The sequence below is a fragment of the Phalacrocorax carbo genome, chromosome 23 (assembly GCF_963921805.1).
Source record: "Phalacrocorax carbo chromosome 23, bPhaCar2.1, whole genome shotgun sequence".
Classification (NCBI taxonomy): domain Eukaryota; kingdom Metazoa; phylum Chordata; class Aves; order Suliformes; family Phalacrocoracidae; genus Phalacrocorax; species Phalacrocorax carbo.
In genome coordinates, this window is record NC_087535.1 from 3247863 (window position 1) to 3268280 (window position 20418).

The 20418-nt window shown below is 53.9% G+C and overlaps 1 protein-coding gene across 12 annotated transcripts in view; it reads right to left on the reverse strand.

Moving 5' to 3' along the window:
* The window catches only part of ANKS1A (ankyrin repeat and sterile alpha motif domain containing 1A), a 111252-nt gene that overhangs the window by 9696 nt on the left and 81138 nt on the right, over positions 1 to 20418 (reverse strand). For all 12 annotated transcript variants that reach the window (XM_064472108.1, XM_064472106.1, XM_064472105.1 and 9 more), the window contains 6 exons: positions 19931 to 20037; positions 4310 to 4408; positions 3774 to 3926; positions 3496 to 3603; positions 583 to 747; positions 107 to 232 (listed from right to left, as the gene is read on the reverse strand). In XM_064472108.1, the coding sequence (XP_064328178.1) occupies positions 107 to 232; positions 583 to 747; positions 3496 to 3603; positions 3774 to 3926; positions 4310 to 4408; positions 19931 to 20037 (758 nt within the window). The remainder of the gene's footprint in view (positions 1 to 106; positions 233 to 582; positions 748 to 3495; positions 3604 to 3773; positions 3927 to 4309; positions 4409 to 19930; positions 20038 to 20418) is intronic.

Below are 20418 nucleotides of genomic sequence, written 5' to 3' on the forward strand. Positions count from 1 at the left end.
GGATAGGTCACCCAGCGAAGGGAAGGAAGCGTGACAACTCCACACGCAACAGCTTGACCCCGGAACCTCATCATCATCACCACCCCCACAGCCAAAAGCCACTTACGTTGGCCTCGTACCCGCAGGACTCGAAGATGAGCTTCTCTGGCTGGTGCTGCCAGTTTTGGACTGGGGCATATGGGGCAGCCAGGCTGGGGGGGCGCAGGGTCAGCTTTGACTCCCGACGGTCCTCCTGGAAGGGAAGAAGCCACAACAGGTCCAGCCTGGGCTGTATCACAGATCCCAGGAGGGCTCTTTGGGTTGATGCAATTGAGGTTCGCAATGGCCAAATCCCATGGGATTGGGAAGAGGCAGTATGCTGCAGGAGAAGGTGCCAGTGCTGATGGAAGTGCGAGTCACCCATTTTCAAGGTGAGACTGAGGCATAAAAGAGCTGTTGGCTCTAACGCTTGAGGGAAGCTGTGCCTGACCAGCTCTCTGGCTCTCCACGCATCACCCTAACTCCTTGCTGCCTCCAGACAAGGGGGAGTCTGCCCTGAACTGAGCAGAGGGGCCCCCAGGACACAGAAAAGCACCTACTGACCTGTGCTTTGTAGCGCTCAGCTCTCGAGTAGGGAGCAACCTCAGTGCCGCGGTCGTGTTGCCTCTTCCCGGTGTCCCCGGAGGGCAGCAGGAGATCGGCAGATCTGCCCGTGCAGGAGTCGTTCTGGCTCAAGGGCGACGATGTCTGGGACATCAAGTCCTGGCACTGTAAGAGGCAGACGCCAATAACCGTCCCGGTCAGCCTGTGCCATGGCCGTGCCCACCCTCGCTCCCCTCTGCAGTGTCCGACACAAAGGGTGCAACAAACAGAGTTAATGGGGTCAGCTCCTGCTCTGCAGGCTCCTGCCTCAAATAAACCACACCGTTTATTTTCCACGTGACACCCCTGATTTGCTGCAGGATGGCTTCAGGCAGGTATGCAGCCCTTTCGGCTGAGCACACCTCCACCTCCCGTGAGCTCATCCCAGGAGGGCAGGAGACACACTGAGCCGTGGGCAGGGTGTTTACAGATGAACAGGCTCCGCTAAGGCACTAAGCAAAGCATTCGAAAATGCTGACGATCAGCCTCCCCAGGAGAAAAGCCCTGGGAGCCCAGCGAGAGATCAGCCCAGATGCCTGACAGCCCGGCTCTTACTGCAGGCGAGATTCGCTGCCTGTACGTGCCAACCGGCCCGGCAGACAATGCGGGAAGCTCACAGCTGCAACGCGCATTAGCCCTATTCAACGGACTTGCTTAATTTGCCATTGACGTCCTTCCGCTCCCCACGCTGGAGCCAGGCGTTGGATCGCACCAGCTGTAGCACCAGGAAATGCTGCAAATGGCCCATTCTCTTACACAGCCTCCCTGTCCAGCATATCAATCAGTTGATGCTGCACCAAAGGACTCCTCTCCCCCCGCCCAACAACCCGGCCTTCAGTCACATTGGTCTCAAGAGGACGTTTCAGAGAAGTGCAGATCCTCAGCTGGCTGCTGCCTGTCCAGGCTTTTGTTGTCTGAAAAGGGGGCGGCTGAGCAGCGGGATGAAGGTGCAGGGTTCATACGTGGCACCCTCCTGGCTCCTGAGCACACGCTCCCGGCGCAGTACCACCTCTTTTTTTTTTTTACACCTGAACCCCAGTTCCTAAAAAATCCAGTGTGAGCAAGCAGGGCACAGCAGCTCAACTCACTTCAGCTAAGACTGTTTTGGTTGAAAAGCCTTGGGAATCCAAGGCAAGAGGGAAGAGCTTTGCAGCAGGACAAGGACCAGATGTTTGGGATGGGGAAAATCCAATTGCTCACAGTTCCTGCTCCAGGAAGCTAATTTGCAAACACTGGGAGGAAGCAGCACGACATGCTAGCCCTCCGTGGCACACCGCCCTGCTCCTGAGCTCGCAGGTTAGCTGCAAGCTCAGCTGGTTTTGCCAAACTCAGCTCTTCAATGTCGGTTTTCAGAAAGAACGCTGAACGCGACGGCTCCCCTCCCAGCCAACCCTGATAATGAAGGGCCTGACATCCCGCAGCAAGAAAATCAAAATCCACAAATCACGTTGAGCGCTATTTGGCAGCAAGAGCTCTGGAGAAGCCCAGCCAGCCCAGGGAGACAGATCTCAGACTCCCAACCGGCACAATCAACACACCAGGTCCCAGCTGCATCCCATCGCACCAGCTGAGCCATGTCACACGCCTGCCTGCGGGAAGGCCGCCTCACATCTGGCCAGGAAACAAGGGGAAGAAAGTCAGCTCAGTGTTCCCCTTCGGTGCAGGGCACAGAGGCAGGAGTAGCGCCCTGCTACCCGTTCAGCGCAGGCACCCACCTCGCATGGAGGCACCTGATCTGAAGGAGCCGCCTGACATTTCCCATGGGGCAGGCATCCAGAACTGGACCTGCAAGGGCTGAATATTACCTTCCCCCACTTGTTTCCATAGCAGGGCACGCCTGTGTAAGTATTTGCTGCTTGGGTTGCCGGAGCTGATAAGGTGAAAAGCTGAATGGATAGAGTCGGTCACGTTAAGATCTCTCCCAGCGCTGATGTGTTCGCACGCTTCAGCTTTGTTTTGAACAAGGAACATGGAGTTTGACCCGCAAAAAAGAAAGCTAAGAGTTGGTAAACTTGTCCGGCACTTCAGCTAGAGCGTGTCTGTCCAAACAAACGGTGACGTTTGCGGCTGGGGAGCCCAGCCATAGTAGAATTTATACAGCACAAAGTCAAATTTGTAATCTGTTTCTCCTCTGCCCAAGTGCTCCAGGTGCTCCGGCCAAGTCAGAGCCAGCCTGGCTGTTACGTCTCCCAAGTTCCACTTGACCATGCTCTGAGTGGGAGTACTGGGCTCTGCATCATCTCCAGCAGCAGCCAAGGTGCATCCATGGGAACTGTTTAACACAAAACACTCCCTCCTCCGCACAGCCAGATGTGCAGTTGCCTCAATGCTTCAAGAACTTTCCTTCCCAAACCGCCGAGTATCTGTGAACCAGGAGTAACCCAAGCTTCCAGGTCAAATTGATTGGTTTTAATAAGAAACAAGCCATTCAGGTTTTACCCTTTCCTTTTTTTTAACAAGCAATGCAATTTTAAAAGATCACTCTCTGTGCTTATTACTCTCAATACTTACCTTCAAAGGAGTTTTAACTTAAATATTGACATTGTATGTTTTTTTTAGTTTTTCATTTGATTTTGCTAGGCAGAATTTCCTGTGCATGAAAGCAGCAGAGTAAGGCTGAACATGCCTCCCTCTCTGAGCCTAGATACCCATCCAGGACCTGAGCTCTTAGTAAACATCCTCTACAGATCTCTGAGTCCCCCAGAGGTGATTACTGCTAATCAGACAATTATTCCTGACAGACCTGGGTTTAGTTCTTTGAAAGAAAGGGAGGAAAGTGAAGGAGAGCCAGGGAAGGAGAAAGCACCCTGGCCACTGCCGAGCACGCTCCGCGCGGGCACATCAGCCAGGCAGGGAGCACACAGAGCGACTCACTCTCAGCTGCGAGAACCGCGGCGGCTTTGCAGGTGGCTCCTCGTACGGTCTGTCTGCCAGGGAGGCGATGATCCTCTTCCGATGGCCAAGCAGATTCACTTTCAGCACCTGCAGGGAGAGACCAAGGTCACTGTAGGCTTTCGGTCCCTCATAACAAAGCAAAGCTTCCCCTCTTCGAGCAGCGCTGCTCCCATTTAACACGACTCCCTGCAAGTCGCAGCCCCAGAGGGAACGTGGGCAGGACCTCACTGCCATGGCAAGAGAAAGGCAACACTCACGTTTACTATTTCAAGCTCCCAGAGGTTTTTCACAGTGTCAATAGAGCTGTAGCCGCTCGAGAGGAAGGACTGAATATAATCCTGCAGCCCCAAAGAGTCGAGCCATGCGGGAACCGAAGGCTGGCTGTTCCCATCACAGCCCAGGGGTTTCAACTGTAAAAGCACAAGAAAAGGGTTAAAAGCGCCAGGAGGCTGGGATCTCAAGGCATAGAGCATCAATTAAAATAAGTTTAAAGGCCATCATCATCTCCACTAGCAGCTTTAAAGTAAAAAAACCTCACTATATAAACAAGGAATGCACTTGGGAACAAGACTGGCAGGAGGGACAGCCACCCTCTCCCCGGCATGGGGGATCCCATCCCACAGACCTTGGTGGATCAATATACTCCTCCTCCTCCCTGCTATTCCCAAAACCCTTCCCACAGCCACTGTGATCCCTCCGTGGGTCACAGAGACTCGCTTTTGTTTCCTCTGTTTCCACAGCCATGCTGGGCAATGCCCTGTCCCTGCTCCACATGAGGGACATCGGTGCTGACCTTTGGGAGGGAGCGAGCAGCCTGGAGGAGCTTCCGACGGTGCTGCGGGTCACCGATCCCAATGTCCCGAAGGTCCTGGTCTTCCATGACATTACAGCCCTGTGGGGGACAGGAAGGAGCAACATGGGAGCAGAGGGCAACAGAAACCACAGCAGGCGCTGGAGTGGGGATCATGTGCATTACGGCACCCTCCTGACCTCCCCTCCCAGCACATCCCCCACCGCAGGAGGAGGAGAAGGCTCCTGAGGATGGCACCTCTGCCCCACATACCGACCTCAGGCACCAAGAGGGCTCACACGAGAGGGTCTGCGGCACACAGAGCATCAGTGAGGCAGCCCACTGCCATCCCCTCCCTCCCGCAGCCTGCTCTGCGGCATCTTTGCCAGCCATTAGACTTCAGGCCATCGCTCACAGCAACCTTCCCGCTCGATGCACCGGTGCCTTCATCACCACATAACAACGCCCAAGCAAACCCCAGTCCCTCGCACGCGTGGTGCCTCAGAAGGGGCACTTGGCTTTGCTCAGCCTCCCTCCACAGCCACAGAGAAATCTGGATTTCTTCCCGTGAGAGCAGGCAACCTGGGAGAAGTCGGATTTATCCTCCATGACCCAGGCAGGGCAGCAGCCCACCCCGTGCTGGCCACCACACACCGTTCTGTCCCCCTTCCCCCTGCAGAGCAAGAGCGGACGCACACAGAGGACACTGACTTTACCCCTGATCCCCCCAGTTAAAAACCTCCATCAGAATCTGTGTCCCTGCCCCTCATACCTGGGGAGAGCTCAGCGGGAGGCCTGGGCACATCGCCCCATGGCTGGAAGAGCCACGCTGATGTTTGATCAAGGGCTTCGGCTCAATCCTGGACCCCCCCTCCCTTGGCCTGCCTCCCTCTGCTCTCAGGAGAGTCACAGCTGAAGGTTTAAGCTGACGGCGCTTTGCTGTCCCACATTTTGGTTTTATAAGAGAAACCTAATTAAAATTAGCTGTCGGGCAATACGCTGCTGCAGGGGCACGCAGGCTGCGGGAACAGCAGGCTGAACGGCCAAGGCTTCGGGAGGGATCGCCAAGTATCCGCTTTAAAAGGCAGCAAGTGTCTTATAATTCCTCCCCACTCTGCACTTGCTGTAGTATTTCAGCACTTATGTTTTGTAAGTACTACCTGGTTTAAATCCAAGAGCACGATGTGAACGCAGCGAGCTGCTCTCTGAGCAGCCGACCCACCTGAGCGTGCCCCCCGGGGGCGATGCTGCCTCCTGCAAGGGCAGAGGACGAGGAGGGCCAGCCCTTCCCACTGCCCCTTGCCACTCGCAATGCTCCTGCACAAGCACAGGGGCCCGTTCGCAGCCAGGGCAGCCCGCGGGGAGAGCTCGCCTTTGGCGATGGCTTTAAGAGAGTCACCGTGTGCGTCTCATGGAGCCAGACGCCAGTCCCGCGGCTAAATGCCGGCCAGCTCGCTCCCGGCAACTCCAGCAGCCACTTTGGTCCTGGATTGCTTGGTTTGGGCCTGGCCTATGACAGCCCCAACCCAGGCAGCATTGCTGCTGCCGCTTCCACGGCCTGGTGCGATAACTGCTGGGTAGGATGCCACTCGGCTCTCTGCCCCCGAGAGCTGCTCTTCCCCTCGACCGCAGAGATAAGTGTCCAGAGAAACAGAATTAACGCTACCGATAAGAGATGCCCGAAGCAGCGTCGCTGGGAGAGCTGCCCTCGGAGGCCAGACTGCAGAGAAACAATTATTTAGCAAATGACAGTAGCAAATTAAAGCAGCGGGTGGCAGGAAGCAGGGCCCTGCAGCCGCTCCGTGACTGTCAGCACCCACAGCACCGAGGCGGAGGCTCCTCCGCCTCCACCCTCCCTTGGCAGGCAGGGATGCCCGACGCCCTCGATTCCAGGCAGGCCACAGGGGGACCAAGACCGCAGAGCTGGACTGGAGAGACGCAACACAAAAGCATTTGCCTAAGAGTTGTTTAAACAGCAGAAAGAGCCGGGACTAGAGATCCCGCACCCGGCGAGGGTGGCTCGCTCCCTGTTTTCCAGAAGGTCACTTTATAGCAGCAGGCTGCAGCGCTGGTCTGCAGTGCCGCTCTGCAGTGCCACTGCCCGCCGCCAGCTGGAAAGAGCACCGTGGGTTGGGGGCAGCTCTGCAGGGGCACGGGGCCGCACCCACAGCTGCCCTGCCTTTCTTGGATTGCACCCCTCATCCTGCAAGCAAGGCCACGTGAAACCCCTGTGTCTCACCGGAGCAGTAATGCTACCCACAAAGCTCCAGGCAAGGACGTGACTGTCACAGAAGCTGTACTGTGCACCCCTTAATTGCACAATTTTAAAAAAAGTTAATAAAAAAAGCTTTTTGCTGGTTGGAGGCTCCGAGGACGCCCATTTGGTGCAAGAGCAGCAGCAGGCTCCAGTGCATCTAGGCAAACCCCCTACGTGAGTAAAGCAGAGAGGCTGCCGCTGTCAGAGGCCATGATTGCTCCAGCTTGTTAGCAGCAGCATCCCGCCAAAACCCATGAAAGCATCCCTCCCCTTTCTTGCTCGCAAATTTTAAGCCAAAGAGCCACATTTAATGTGCATTCCTGTAACAGCGGGAGGTTGTGTGCTCAGCTCAGGGGGAGAGGGAAATGTTTAAAGGCAGCTTAACTCCCCTGAAATGCATCTTACCTGGCAGAAGCGTTTTTGCATGCTACAGCTCTGCTACAGGGGATGCCAGAAGGTCCTTGAGAGCCAACATATGTGCGAGGAATTCATCTCCTAGAGGGTGATGGCTTTCAAAGGGCATTTTTTAAATGGACAGAAGAGGGCTAGAGCAAGTGATGGGATTTCTCCTGTAAAGCTGGACAGCAAAGCGTTACTGCCCTGCCTGGGGGGGGCAAAGGGAAGCACAGGACGGGACTGACTCCCCGAGGGCCCTGCAGCAGGTTAACGCCACACCTCGGGTACACGAAACCTGCAGCTCCCGACACCTCAGCCTGCCCTGGTCCCCCAAACTGCTCATTTGGTGCTCTGCTCCTTAATTCCTCCATAAAGAGCTGGGTGTCAGAGCTGCGGCGGGTGCGGGGGCTCGAGGACGACGGTAGCAAGGGCACGGCTCGCAGCAAACCCTTCACGGACTGACCAGGACAACAGGAACAGCTCGCAGCCAAATGAGCTGTGACAACGGTGATGTGCAATTTTCACATATAAAAAATAAACAAACCTGCTGATCCTATTTACGTTTTGTCTCACGCTTATTTTCCCAACGTTGAGCCTTGGTGCTAATCCACTTTAGCCCAGCGACGCCTGGCTAGCACAGCCACGCTCCCAACGCGGCAGCGCGGGGCTGGCAGCTCACGCTCTCCCAGGACCCGTTTCATGCTGCCTGGGCCAGCGCCAGGCCCAAGGCGAGGCAATAGGTGTTCTCCCACTTTTGGCATCTCAAATGCAAGGAAAATTGCTTGCTAGGTAGCAAGGATACAAGCTAGTTAAATACTGTAAAGCCTACAGCTTTCTCCAACACTCCTTATTTTTATGTGTCACATCACATTCCCTCAGCGCCAGTCCGTATTCTCAGGGTACTTAACAAGGATAGACAAAGCGTAGCAGCTCCAAATAAATCATCACAGCCTGTTGTGCATGAGCCTCTGCTGAGAGAAACGTCCTTTAAACCCATCCCAGTTTCATCTCCTATGAAAAAACAAAATAATCTGCCACTAAAATAGATAATTAAATGCAAACACACTGGAAATCTTTTAACCTTTGCCAACCAAACAGATGAACTGTTTAAACTAGACTCTAAACCTGTTCGCATTTAACAGGCTATTCAGACAAAAGCCAAGGGGCAGAGATGCTACGCCCGGGCCACCGCTGCCACCTGCCTCCGAGCCACACGTCTCCGGCACAGCCATCGCCGCAGGTTTGGTTCGCGCCCCGCTCTCTGCTCGGGCTCCTGCGCCTGCAAAACCCACTCCCTGCTCAACCAGCAACCAGTGACTCAGCACAAAAAGCCCCCTAAGCAAGGAGGGTTCCCAGCCACGGAGACCCAGCTGGGGTCTGCCGCGGCTTTCGCCCTTCCCTCCCTCTCCCGGCACATCCCGCTTGCTTCTCACCGCCAGCCCCGTCCTTCCCGAGCTCCGCGGCACCGGCTCGCGCCAGGCACGGGGCTGCTGAAGGGCCGCAGGTCTGGCCCTGAACCGGGCAGAGCCATTCCTTTGCCGCACCGAGGAGGGGATGGCTGCAGACGGGGCCGCACCCAGCAGCTCGTGGAGGAAAAGGGAACAAGGCATTCATCGCCGAGATGAATGCTCCTTGTGCCTCTTCGGCACAAGGAGCCGTCTCCCGTGGAGCAGCTTCGGCGCAGGGCTGCGGAATTCCCCAAAACCTGCTGTGAGGGGTTGTGAGGGTTTTGGGGGGGGAGTTTGGTTTTGACTGTTGAACAATATTCCCGCACGGGTTTCCGTTTGCTCGTTTTAGGGTGTGCTTTTTTCCTTTTTTTAAACAAAGGTGCCCTTGGGTGCTGACACAGGTCAGCAACCGGGCCAAAAGATGCCCTCTCCCAAGCACCCCACTGAAGGCTGGGGAGCAGTTCTGGCAGCCTGACCCCACTCCAGGTCCTCTGAGGACAGATTCATCGAATGCCCGAGGCGGAGGAGAAGAAAACTCCCAGGGACTCACTCTGCTCTTAGCCCGGTCCTCCGCGATCCTCCAGCAGCCGCCTCAGAAACGCCAATTAGAATCAGGACGACTTTCCAAAGATGTATTTCAGACTTTATTCGTTGTGACAAGCGTGTTCTACCTCGCGCGGTTCTCCCGGCTGCGGGGCTGAGCGGAGCGACCGCAGCTCAGGGCTGCGCCCGGGCCAGAGCTCTCGCTTTCACCCGCGCCGGGTGAGCGGGGGACATCCGAAAGCCCCGCTCATCCCAACACCTCACTGGTTTCTCCTCGCTTCCAGCAGGAGCTAAAGCTCCCAGCATTTCCTGCACTGCAGGTGGCTTGCTCAGGTTTTATTCCTAGAACACACACCCCGCGTTGATCCAGATTTTAGCACAGCACCACACACACGCACGTTAATCGGTCTTGGTAGAAAAAAATCTTTGGCAATTTTTTATTCCCAAAAGAGCTGAGATGATCCCTAAGAAAGAAATGGCCCAGGAACCAGAGGCTGAATTTATTCTGCAATGGACACAGGAGCACAGCTTCCCCCCGAGCTTCGGCTGCACACACACGCGTTAGGTCGAGGGAGGGAGTACTTCTCCAGTGCAAGTGCCTCTACAATGGGGTGAAGGCATCCCCCAGAGGAGCCTTCCTCTGCTCCCACCAGCAATCCAAAGAGCCTGAACTATGAGCCCAGCTGCAGACATCTGAAATAGGGCAAGGGGAATCCCACTGGCAGAGCCTGGCTGCCGGGCAGTCCGGAGGGGCTTTCAGCCCCCAGCGGGGCCTTCAGCTTCCTCAGAGCAGAACAGCGCTCCTGCCGTGGAAAGGCAGACATGCACAGCCACGAGGGGCACCTCTGAACCCCGACTCTGTCCTCCGCGCCGCCCCGAAGGAGGGCAGAGATCGGCCGGTGACCCACATCCTCATCTGGGTTGCCCCAGGGAGCCCCAGAGGACGCCAGTGCAGCCGACCCGCCTGCAGAAACACAAGCTTTTAGAGAAGGGGTCTGCTTTAGTCATGCTTCACATCTTGCGCTGTAATTAAACAGCCCGCAAGGCTCCAGGTTTCTCATTAAAGGAAAAAGAAAAAGCACAGTCAGAGGTTACGCTGCAGGAAGGTAACGTCCCCTCCTGCTAGTTAGGTGACCCGAAGGCAAGCGAGCCAAAATCAGAGCTGCTGAAATCTGCCAGCAATCCTCCTCCAGCAGGGCACTCTGCAGGCACTTAACTACCCAATTTTCAGATGCTGCTTCTTGCACAGAGCCTGGCTTCAGTCCATCCCCTTGTTCCAGCTAAGGAAGGGCCCAAGGCAAAGAAAGTTTCATATGGGACGCGTAGCCTTACCCAGCCGGCAACGCAGTCTAATGAATCCCGACTGTCTCGCTAAGCTCACGCTAACGCAAGTGCTGCCTCTCTTGCTAAACCCTGTATTAGAGACAGGCGACGGACTGCAGGGAAGATGGGGACCAGAACGTGTTTGCTATTAAAAGCAACAGAGGCAAAACCCAAACACAGCTTTTCCAGACTACAAAGGCTTCTGCAAACATCTATAGCAGAGTGCCTTCAGCTGCACGAGCCAAAGCACCCATTTTTTCCTTAGATTAATGCATACAAAGCTCTTTCTTTTTTCCCCCCTCAGTACATTCAAGACAATTTGCATCTTGTCAAGGATTTTGCTGCCACTGCTATTGCTTTACTTTTGGCAACCAAAAGCCTGGCCGCAGGAGATGGAGACGCATCCAGCTCACCATAGACCCAGCCTGAACAGGGATAATACGCAGCAAATCCTGAAAACAGAGGTTGCACCTTCTTTAGCCTCAACACCACTTAGATTTCTCCTTTTCAGATGAAAAAAAGGATCAGGAAGCTTAATTTTGGTCACCTTGGTACTGGCTAGCTGCAGCTTTCAGGAACTTAACGCAAGCAGGCGGTACAGGGTTTGCAGCCCAGAATATAGCGGCTCAGTTACCTGCTCAGCAAGGGGATCTGGCAAACCCCGCGTGGCTCTGCCTGAGCTCCTGGTTCCTCCCGCTGCCAGACTTGGAAAAAGCCGCCGGGCTTCACGGCCCCGCAGGCTCAGACATCACCCCGAGGGCAAGGGAAGGCAGCGAAATTCAGAAAGATGAGCTATGGGGAACATGTTCCTGGGAGCTGACAAAGCCACTGCAGCTGGCCACGAGCGCCCCGTCCCCAAACCTGTAGTCAATGGCAAAGCGCCCTCTTTCCCTGCAGGGTTTGGAGGTTGCGCGTTCGGCCTCATCCAGCCCCTCCGAGCCGTGTGTTTAACCCCACCCGAGCAGGGTGCGGGGAGCCACCGGCCGAGCCCTGCTCCCGCCACAGAGCCCTTTACTGCAAAAGGGGCCGTACGGATCTGTGCGTGGGGTGAAAAGCCCCGCTAATACACCTTGTTCAGGAGGACAAGAGCAGCTAATGCCTTGTTACTGGACTAATTTATAAGCTTGTCCTAAAAAGCAGCTTGCATTCTGTCTGTGCATCTGCATGATCTGCACTTGGGGGCTTCTCACCCGAAATCCCCGGTGGTAGCACAGAGCATCACCCCCTTTTACAGACAAAAAAAAAAAAAAAGCTAAAAACTCACAAAATAGAGCCTTGATCACAGGCAGTGCTGAACACCTGCAGCTCCGCCAGCCACGCCTGGCTGCTCAGCCCCTCCAGCAAACGCCTGCCAGGGGCTTATTTATCTCAGAGCAGGCTGACGTCCCCAAAGCCGGGACCTGCACACCCCGGCTTCAGAGCCAGGGGACTGGCACTTGCTCACACAAATACGTATTTGTAACTGGCCTCGTGCCTTCCCTTAGTGGCATCTGCAGCGTGAGACAGTTCAGTGGAAACTAGGGGAAAAGAAGTATTTGTTTAGCCAAGGGCACAACAACGAGGCCCGAGCTCTTCACCGAGCACTGACCGAAGAAAGGGTTCATCCACAAAACCCTACAATAAATCCCAGATTAGCACAGAGCCACTTCATTTTTGTTTAATTTTCTTCCCCATGCAGACTGGCAGCGTGACAATGGCAACGGAGGGAATCGGTCATGGTTGTCAAGTTCAGGCAATTTTATTGAGAGAAAAAAAAAATTAACTGCTACTTTAATGGCTTTTTAAGTGTTTATTGGGCCTGGAGCTACTAATGAATCAAATGTAAGTATCCTCTAAATTGCCAGTTCTGGTCCACCCACTTTGCTCCTCAAAATCCACTCTGAACTCGCTGCTCACCGTGAAGTCCATTTCCATCACCCGAGGAGCTTCAGCGCAGCTCCGCCGCACCTCCCCGCTCAGAGCCGCGGGTGGGCGGCCCGAACGCGCTCTCAAAGCCTGCATCATTTCACGGCTCCGCTCTCACCATTCCCTTCCAGAGAAAACCCCAAAACCCCATACCGCTGCGGACAAAGCGCAGTCCTTGGGAACCACCCAAGCAGCATCTGAAACCCACCGGAGGGCCGTCAAAAAAATCATTTCATTGCCTGGATCGATTCCCGCTCAGACGCTTGGCAGAAACCCTTATGCAAGGGTCCAAATTCCACTCTTAGCAGTGTTCAAACAGGGCATCAAAACCAGTCTGGGGACCAGGGAAGAAATGCATTTCCAGTAGGTTGGCAGCAATGATAAAGACTAGACAATATCGCGTAACATGGCTGAGGTACTCCCTGCCTAGGTTATAAAGGAAAGCCATTTCAGCGCTAAATCTGCCAGCTGGCGTGACCAGGCCGAAGAGATCCCCAGATCGGATCTGCAGTCGTTCAGGGGTGCGTTGCCAGCACCTCTAGGTACCAGCAGCGTTTACGTCCACCCGCACCGATTTACAGGCTCAGCCACCGAACGCCGCTGCAGGGCAGAGCTGCACAGCACAGGCTTTGGGGAGACCCAAGTCCAGAACCAACCGCACAAGAGCTTCTGCCTGGATAGACCGAGCTTGCTTCAGCTTGAAACCGACCAAGCCCGCCTGCCCAGGCGCAACCTACACACGGGGGCTTACCTGGGTCTAAAATATTCTCCAAAAGCTGCTATCGCGCCAAGTTTTATCGTCGTTTCACCAAGCGCAGAAGCAGTAAAACCTTCTTTGTGGGATCTCTGATAGGTCACTATTCTTCATAGATGGTTACTGGGTACAAAACACTACTGGAATATGTCAGTTAAGTTTTCCCCACATGACTACTATAAAATGACAAGTTTTATATGAAAATAGAAAAAAAAAAAAGCTCTGGGGCACGCACATTCCCAGAGCATGCTAAAAGCCCAGGGGAGCAGCATCCGCGGGCCAAGCTGGGTGGTTACGAAGCGGATCATGCCATGCAGAGCTGCAGTTCACTGAGGACACCAGGAGATGCCCCGTGCTCCGGCAGCGCAGGTAACGGGTCAAAACGAAGATCGTGCAGACGTCAGCCAGCACCCAAAACGTGGGGATTTGCAGGGCGAAGGGACCCGGCCCCGTGCTGGGGGGGCAGGGGGGCTGTCCTCAGCCCCAGCCTGGCAGACCCTCACCGAGCTGCGCATCAGCTCTGCTCACACACCGAGCCAAAGCCTCAGCTTTACGTTTTTATCAACCGTTTGCTCGCACACACATAGAGGAGAGAAGAGCAAGGCTCGCTCATAATGAAGCCCACTGCAGGCTAATCTAACATGGCACTGAATTACGTTTAAATAAATTAATGTCAGTACTCCAAATTATTTGCAGACACCCTGCTCTTCCAATGCCATCATGTTTCTACCACTTCTCCCCAGTTATAAAAAAAACCCCAAACAACCAAGACCAGAGGAGCCCACGGCACTACACAAGGGAGAAGAGAGTTCCGTTTCTGATGCTGTCTCATTGAATCAGCATTAGCTGCTTTCCACACACTCCATGGGAGCCTGGGCTCGAACAATAAAAAAAGGCCATAAAAAATGGTTTATGTTCAGTTTTACCTGCTCATTTGTGAATCCAAATATCTTTGGACTGAATAAAAAGTTCAGCTACAAAATAACAGTACAATTGCCAGAGCATGTAAGGTTTGCCCTTCTCAGATGTCAGCCTGAAAAGCTGTCTGGGGTAGCAGCAAACATTCAGCCCTCCGCGGGAAGGGGAATGCTGTTGCAAGCATCTCAGACACATTTATGGGATCTGTGGGATCACAAAATACCGCAGTGAGGGCGCAGGTAATGGCGTTTCCTTCCCCACTTCTGTGGGGGAATTCCACCAGGAATTACTGCCATTCTCTCCTATTACACTGGCAAGGTGTTCCCCAAAAGGCAGCGGAGCCCAGCCTGGCCTCCCCTCTAGGTCATTCCTGCAGGGCGCCGGGATGCGCCGTGCATCTCCGTGCGAAACGAGCTTCCTGCGGACCTCCCGAAGGGAGCGTCTCCGGCAGGCGCGCCGGTGACCACAGGATGGGACCGAGCTCTAGGAGCAGCAGAATCCCTCCTGGTCCATATTCTTGTGACATTTTTCCTACTCCTACAGCTGTCCTGGCTCATTACCGGTCAAGGATAATTAAGGGGATTTATAGTGCACGTTTCTGAATGACACTGCTCACTCATCGCTACGGTTTTGTGATCCGACCTTTTATTCTCCTCCTCTGGTGAAGGATGAGGCAATGGGTCTCCGAATCCCCGCGCGCGCACGAGGGCCGCATTCCTCCACGTGGGAGGTAGCAGGGCTGGCTGCTTTCGGGTGGCGGGGTATTCTTGGTTCATTGGCGCTGGTAACATTTGGCAGCCAGCTCTGCTGAGGATTTTATTCTACTTGCAAAGCTGTATTTTTGCTAAGTCAAGGGCAGCACAGCCCATGCCAGTAATACTCAGCTAGCAGCTTCAATTCAGTTATGTTTACCCATCGCACAAATAAACCTTCCCCCCTCTAATGACAGGATTCCAGTAGGCTGCGAAGCAGAGAAGGAGAATTCGAAGCGCCATCTCCATTTTAGCTTTTTTTAAATCCCCGGCTGGCTGAACAGCCTGCTTTTCGAATTAAAGCCCCGTATTAAAAGCAGAAGCTGAGTGTCAGAGTCCGATTGCCCCAAGCCAGCAATGCTGGCAGCGAAGGTCACTCAGTGGCAAGGGAGAGGCTGAGCGAAACCAGCTGCTCCCTCGGACTGCGGGGCTCGTGCTGGAGAGTCACAGCAAGAAAATCAGGGAAAGCCTTTCCTAGCATTGCCCATAAACACAGCAAAGCTATTGTAGGCAGCTTACAGGGAATAAGAGAGTTTCTCCAGACAAAGAAACGTGGCCCAATATGCAGATGTCAGTGTTTGGAAAGAGAACTCTGTCTTTTAGACAACTGAGCCACCTAAATCCATCTTTTACAGCCGCTTTCTTCTCTCAACCAAGCTGAAAGATTACACACAATCTGAAATAAGCGCATACTTCAGTCCCTTCCCAGAACCACGTGCACTGGCAAGTAAGCTTTAACCTCACGTCAAACTGACGTTTAAATACCCCTGCTGACTCGCGTTAGCGATACCCACCCTGGCCCGCAGTCAAAACTTGACCAGGATCCTTTACTCTGAACTAGTCATAAACATTCTCGGTTTTGCATTTGGCCGTGAAACCGGGCAGCGTCACCGAGACGCTCTCGTGTGCCGCATCGAACCCTGCAGATTTAACAAGCACTTCACATCACGGAAACGCCGATCAAGAAACTCCGCTTTCAGTGCCGGGACAAAGCAACACATCAGCGAGGCCAGCACCGCAAGCTCAGCCCGTCTGCAGCGTCCCATCCCGGCCCCAGCTCCCAAAACACCCAGGAGCTGTGTCCCGGCAGGATGACAGCCACCGCGTTTATGCGTCAACTCTTGTGATTTTGCGATTCCCTTCTCCTTACCCCGTGCTTGTGTCGCCTTGTTCTTCCCCGGTAACCAATTCACAAGCCCTCCAAAATCTCTGCAAGTTCCAAAAGTGAGAATACTGCCAGCACGCCCTGCGTGACACCGCTCAGAACCAGGTACTGCTGCAAGCAACACTGTAATTCGCCCTGGATTCCCCCAAAAAGAGAAACAGCGCTGGTGGAGACACACACACACACACACACACACACACGCGTGAGGAGGGCCAGCCCTGGCTGCAGTCGTCGCTCTCTTCCCAAGGCGGACCTGAACCGCAACGGAAATCTTTAGTTTGCTGACAAGTGAGGCGCTGGTCTCACAAGCTTGTGGGCCCGGAGTCCTGCTGGAGCGCGAGGCCTCCAGCTGTAACTCACTACAACTTTGTCCCAGGTGCAGAGGTGGAATTGCCAAGGGCAGAGACGCTCAGCTGCCGCTCACAGCCCGCCCCGGCTGCTCCGCCAACGTGCGCGTCTACCTTCCCTTTTCATAGGAAAACCTGTAAACTGTTCACGGCTCACATTACGGTTTAGATCTCCAACCCTGCCTCTTCAGCGTGAGCCCGTGGTCTCCAACGTCTCTTTCAGCTGCCAGTGCTGCCTGGAGCGAGCAGACCCCGAGAGAGGGAGCGGGATTACTGCCGCCCCTCCCCGCCACCGGTTCTCCTCGGTGCCGCGGGAGGTGCAGCTCGCCCAGAGCCATCAGCAGCGAGACGGGCGGTCGCGTGGCCGGAGGGCACAGCTAGCAACGCGTCTCCGGATTTCTGACAAGAACGGAATTATTATTCTTGGAAACTACACGTTTCTGCCTTCCCAGATTAACGTCTTAATGAAGACGCCCGACATATTTACAGAGCGCCTTCAAAATCACTTTGCCGTACTGTACATTCGTGAATCGTTTCCCTTACCTGGGGGTAAGGGCTTTTGCAACGCAGGGTGCGAATTACCACAAGAGCCAACTGAAAATACACAGGAAATTAGGAATTCCCCAGACCAGAACTAAACTCAGGGCTACAAGAGCACCAGAAAGCACCAGAGAGGCTTCTGCACCCTCCGCTTCTGGCTCTTACCGACTCTATTACTTACTGGGTGGGTAGTACATTTTAAACATTATTTTTCTTAAGAGTAGCACCAAATGCCACTGTGCAGCAACCACCGGACCTCGCCCAGTCCCCGCTGCAGCTACAGCACATGCGCTTTGTTAGGCTCTTTTCTTAATCCTACTTTAAATTACTACCTTCTGCGGGCTGAGCGCTCCCAGGTACATTAAAGAGCTCTTCCTCTAGGACGCTGCCCGTTTTAGGGCTGCACCGTCACTGCGCATCGAACAGTTTGCTCTTGCAATGCTTTTCCTGCTCACCCAACGTACCGCTCACAAACGGGCGCCGGGGGGGGCCTGCGGCAGCACCAGGAGCACCCCGGCACACCGACGAAGCCCCGCAGCGCGGTAGGCAGGGAGCCACGCAATGCGGAATTTCACACAGAAAACAGGAGCATTTCCGTGTCAAAAGACTCCAACTTCTCAATTTTTGCTACTAGAACTTAATTAGCCTCACAGCCCATCTGGTAATTTGCAACCCATTACCCAGCATTCTTTGGACCTTGAAATATTTAACATAATGAGGCCCTAATAGGGACTAATCCTTCCACAGAAACCATTTAACTCCAGGAAAATAATGCCACTTAGTTTGAAATATTCTTCATTAGCAATTTAAAGTGGCAGTTAATAAAGAAATTGTTACCTAAAGAAGAAAAGGCATGGACAGCCTGCCACGCCAGGAGCCAAGCATCCGGGCCCTTTCAGTACTCGCCCGACTAGCCAGCTTCAGCGTTTACAACAACTTTAATAATTCATCTGAGAACATCAAAATCACTACTAAAACCAAATTAACTAGTTGTTCCTCGTTTGTACTGTATCCGAAGGTTTCACTCCCACACCAGAAGCTGAAGGCAAGTAACATCACTGAGGAAAAGAACCTTAATAATTAAACTTTCATAGTGGGCTGACGGTATTGGCTTGAAGTTCCCAGGACTTGGATGCAAGGACTCAAAGCCAGTCTCGGCACGGGTGCCAGAGTCAACCTCCAAGGAAAAGGGATAAGCAGCAAAATGGAAATCAGCCAGGGTTTGCAGGAAGTCTCTGTTAAATGATTTGACCTTTTATAATTGAGAGGAATGAGTGAGGAGAGTGTCCAACCTCCCAAAACCAGCAGAAGCTGATTTCCTACACTGGGAGCGGTTACCCAGCGCTGGGTGGGGACGACCGCCATCCAGCCGTGATCCGGCAACTCCTACCGCGTACACCGTAAAAATCACATTAGGAGACATGTACCAGGAGCCTTTGCTTTCGTCTTGGAAAGGACTAAATTCTGCATCAGCCAGTTTGCAGCTAAGTGTTGCTATTTACTGCAAATAGGCACAGTCAATAAAAATTCCTGCTTCCGAGCCGCTGCTCCCACCTCTCTGGGGACAAGTGGGAAGTTAATTTCCTTCGTTATTAAACTTCTGTGCTGAGAGAGGTCTATCACCGCCCTTGTCAGGCAGGGCCAGGCAGAGGAAAGGCGTTTTTATCTGCTAACTGCTGGAGTGAGAGCAGCCCACTGATACCACAAAGGTCAAGGACCCATCAGCACAGGAACCGAAGCCGGGATCTCTGGGGTATTATTTAATTTAAATTAATTGTACCACCTCCAGAGCATCCCAGAAGTTGAATCAGACCGCCCTGGTCCGTGGGGGACGCTGAAACCTCGCACGGAGCTGAACACACCCGCCTGAAGCACAGTGGCCACCGAAGGGCTGGGACCAGCTGGGGGGACCATGGGGGGCTGGAGCCCCCCAGGAAGGGCCGAGAGTGGTGGCGGGAGCTGCCCCTGGGTCCTTCATGGCCGCATGCGCTGCTGGAGCCCGGCAAGGGCGCCCGGGGCTTCTGTGGGGGCAGCTCACCCCAAATCCTGCCCAGGGAAGAGGGAAGGTGCCACACAGAGCTGTGGGAACGGGATACGGCCGAGGCAGAGGGGTGCGTGGCAAGTCCATCGCCTGTCGCCGGCAGCTCCTCTGCTGAAGGTGCATGAACTACAGTAAAATCCAGCTCTCTAGGGGAGCGCTGGCCCTGCCAGGAGGTATGGCTGGTGTTCAACCTCTAGGGTGCCTGGTGATCCCGTGACATTCACGGGGACATTTATCCTGTTGGTCAGGTCATTTTTAAAAGCATAATTACATCCTGCCTTTAAGCACCCGCACTGACGCTGCTCCGACGCGCACTCCCTCGCCCCTCTGCCCGTGCCCTATCCAGTCCTCCCTTCTTTCTCCACTGCCCCCCACATACCCTCACCACTGGCGGATGGGCGCTGTGTTTTCCGACCCACCTTCACCCGGCTCACAATACAGCTGTCGAGCACACACCCTGCTGGATATCACCTCTCCGCACCATCCAGGGGACCGAAGAGGTGCCCCCACTCCCTTTCCAAGGCAGGATATTACAGGAGCCCAAATGACTTCTCCAAAGGTTTACAGCCATTTTCAGAAATTCTTTATTTGCAAAACTTGGGGAGTCCACACTCAAAGGGTGTTTCTTTAAGCTATGCAGGAAGACGCCTCCCACAGCCCCAAGATTGTCTGTCCTTGCAGTTCATAGTTCCATAAGAATTATCAGATTTTTACACCATGCAGCTTTAAGTTTCTGGACACTGGTCATTAAAAAACCCTCAACATGAAGCATTACTATCTTGTCATCATTAGGTTTCAGAGCCAACGGTGTCAATGCAATTAAGTACAGCTCATTGACATCCTGCCCGCATGCTTCGAGTAAGTATAATTCTAACAAGGTCTACCGCCTCCTTCACAGTGCAGAACACAGACTGCTCAGTGATTTCTTCAAAACACTATTGAATTTCAGCTCCCATTTCTGGAGTAAATTGGACAGAAAAGATTTAGGGGGAGAGCAAATAACATTTTTGTATCAAAATTATAGTGAAAAATCTGTAACACCTGAATTAAACATGAAGATGAATCATCCTGACCCAACACAACCCTCATTTCTTCCTTTTGTCTAACCCACACCCCCCGACGACTGCTCTCTGCGGGGCTGCAGAACCCAGATCTGCTCGAGGCGGGGTATCGATAACAGGTAACGTTTGGCCAACACCTTTGTTAGTGCCCGTGGGTCCCACCCAGCAACTTACCAGGAAGCGGACATCATCAAAGCCGTTCAAAAGCAGCTTACTCTCGTATTGCTGCAGGCCGATGGACTCCAGCCACTCCCCGACACTCTGCTCCAGCATCCGCGAACCTGACGAGAGAGGAATCGGCAGACGCTTGAAAAGGGAAAAACCGTTAAGGCGGTAGCAGCGGCACTCTGAGGAAGACAGATGGCATTGCCACATCATAGTCATTACCATAAAGAAACTCAAAAAATTATGCTCAGAGTACAACAAATCAGCTGGCAGACAACTCCTCTTGTGTGCACAGACCATGGACAACACGCTGGCAGTGCCTCCGCGGGCTCCGGGTTTAATTTGTATCCCAGTTAACACTCAGAAAAAAGAAACACCTCGCCCGGGCAAACTGTTTAGAAGCGCTCCCGGGACCAGGACACCACATGCACTGCTTTCAGGGCTCAGGCGACTTTCTTGCCAGGCAAACACATGAAGCCCAACCCCACGGGGATGCG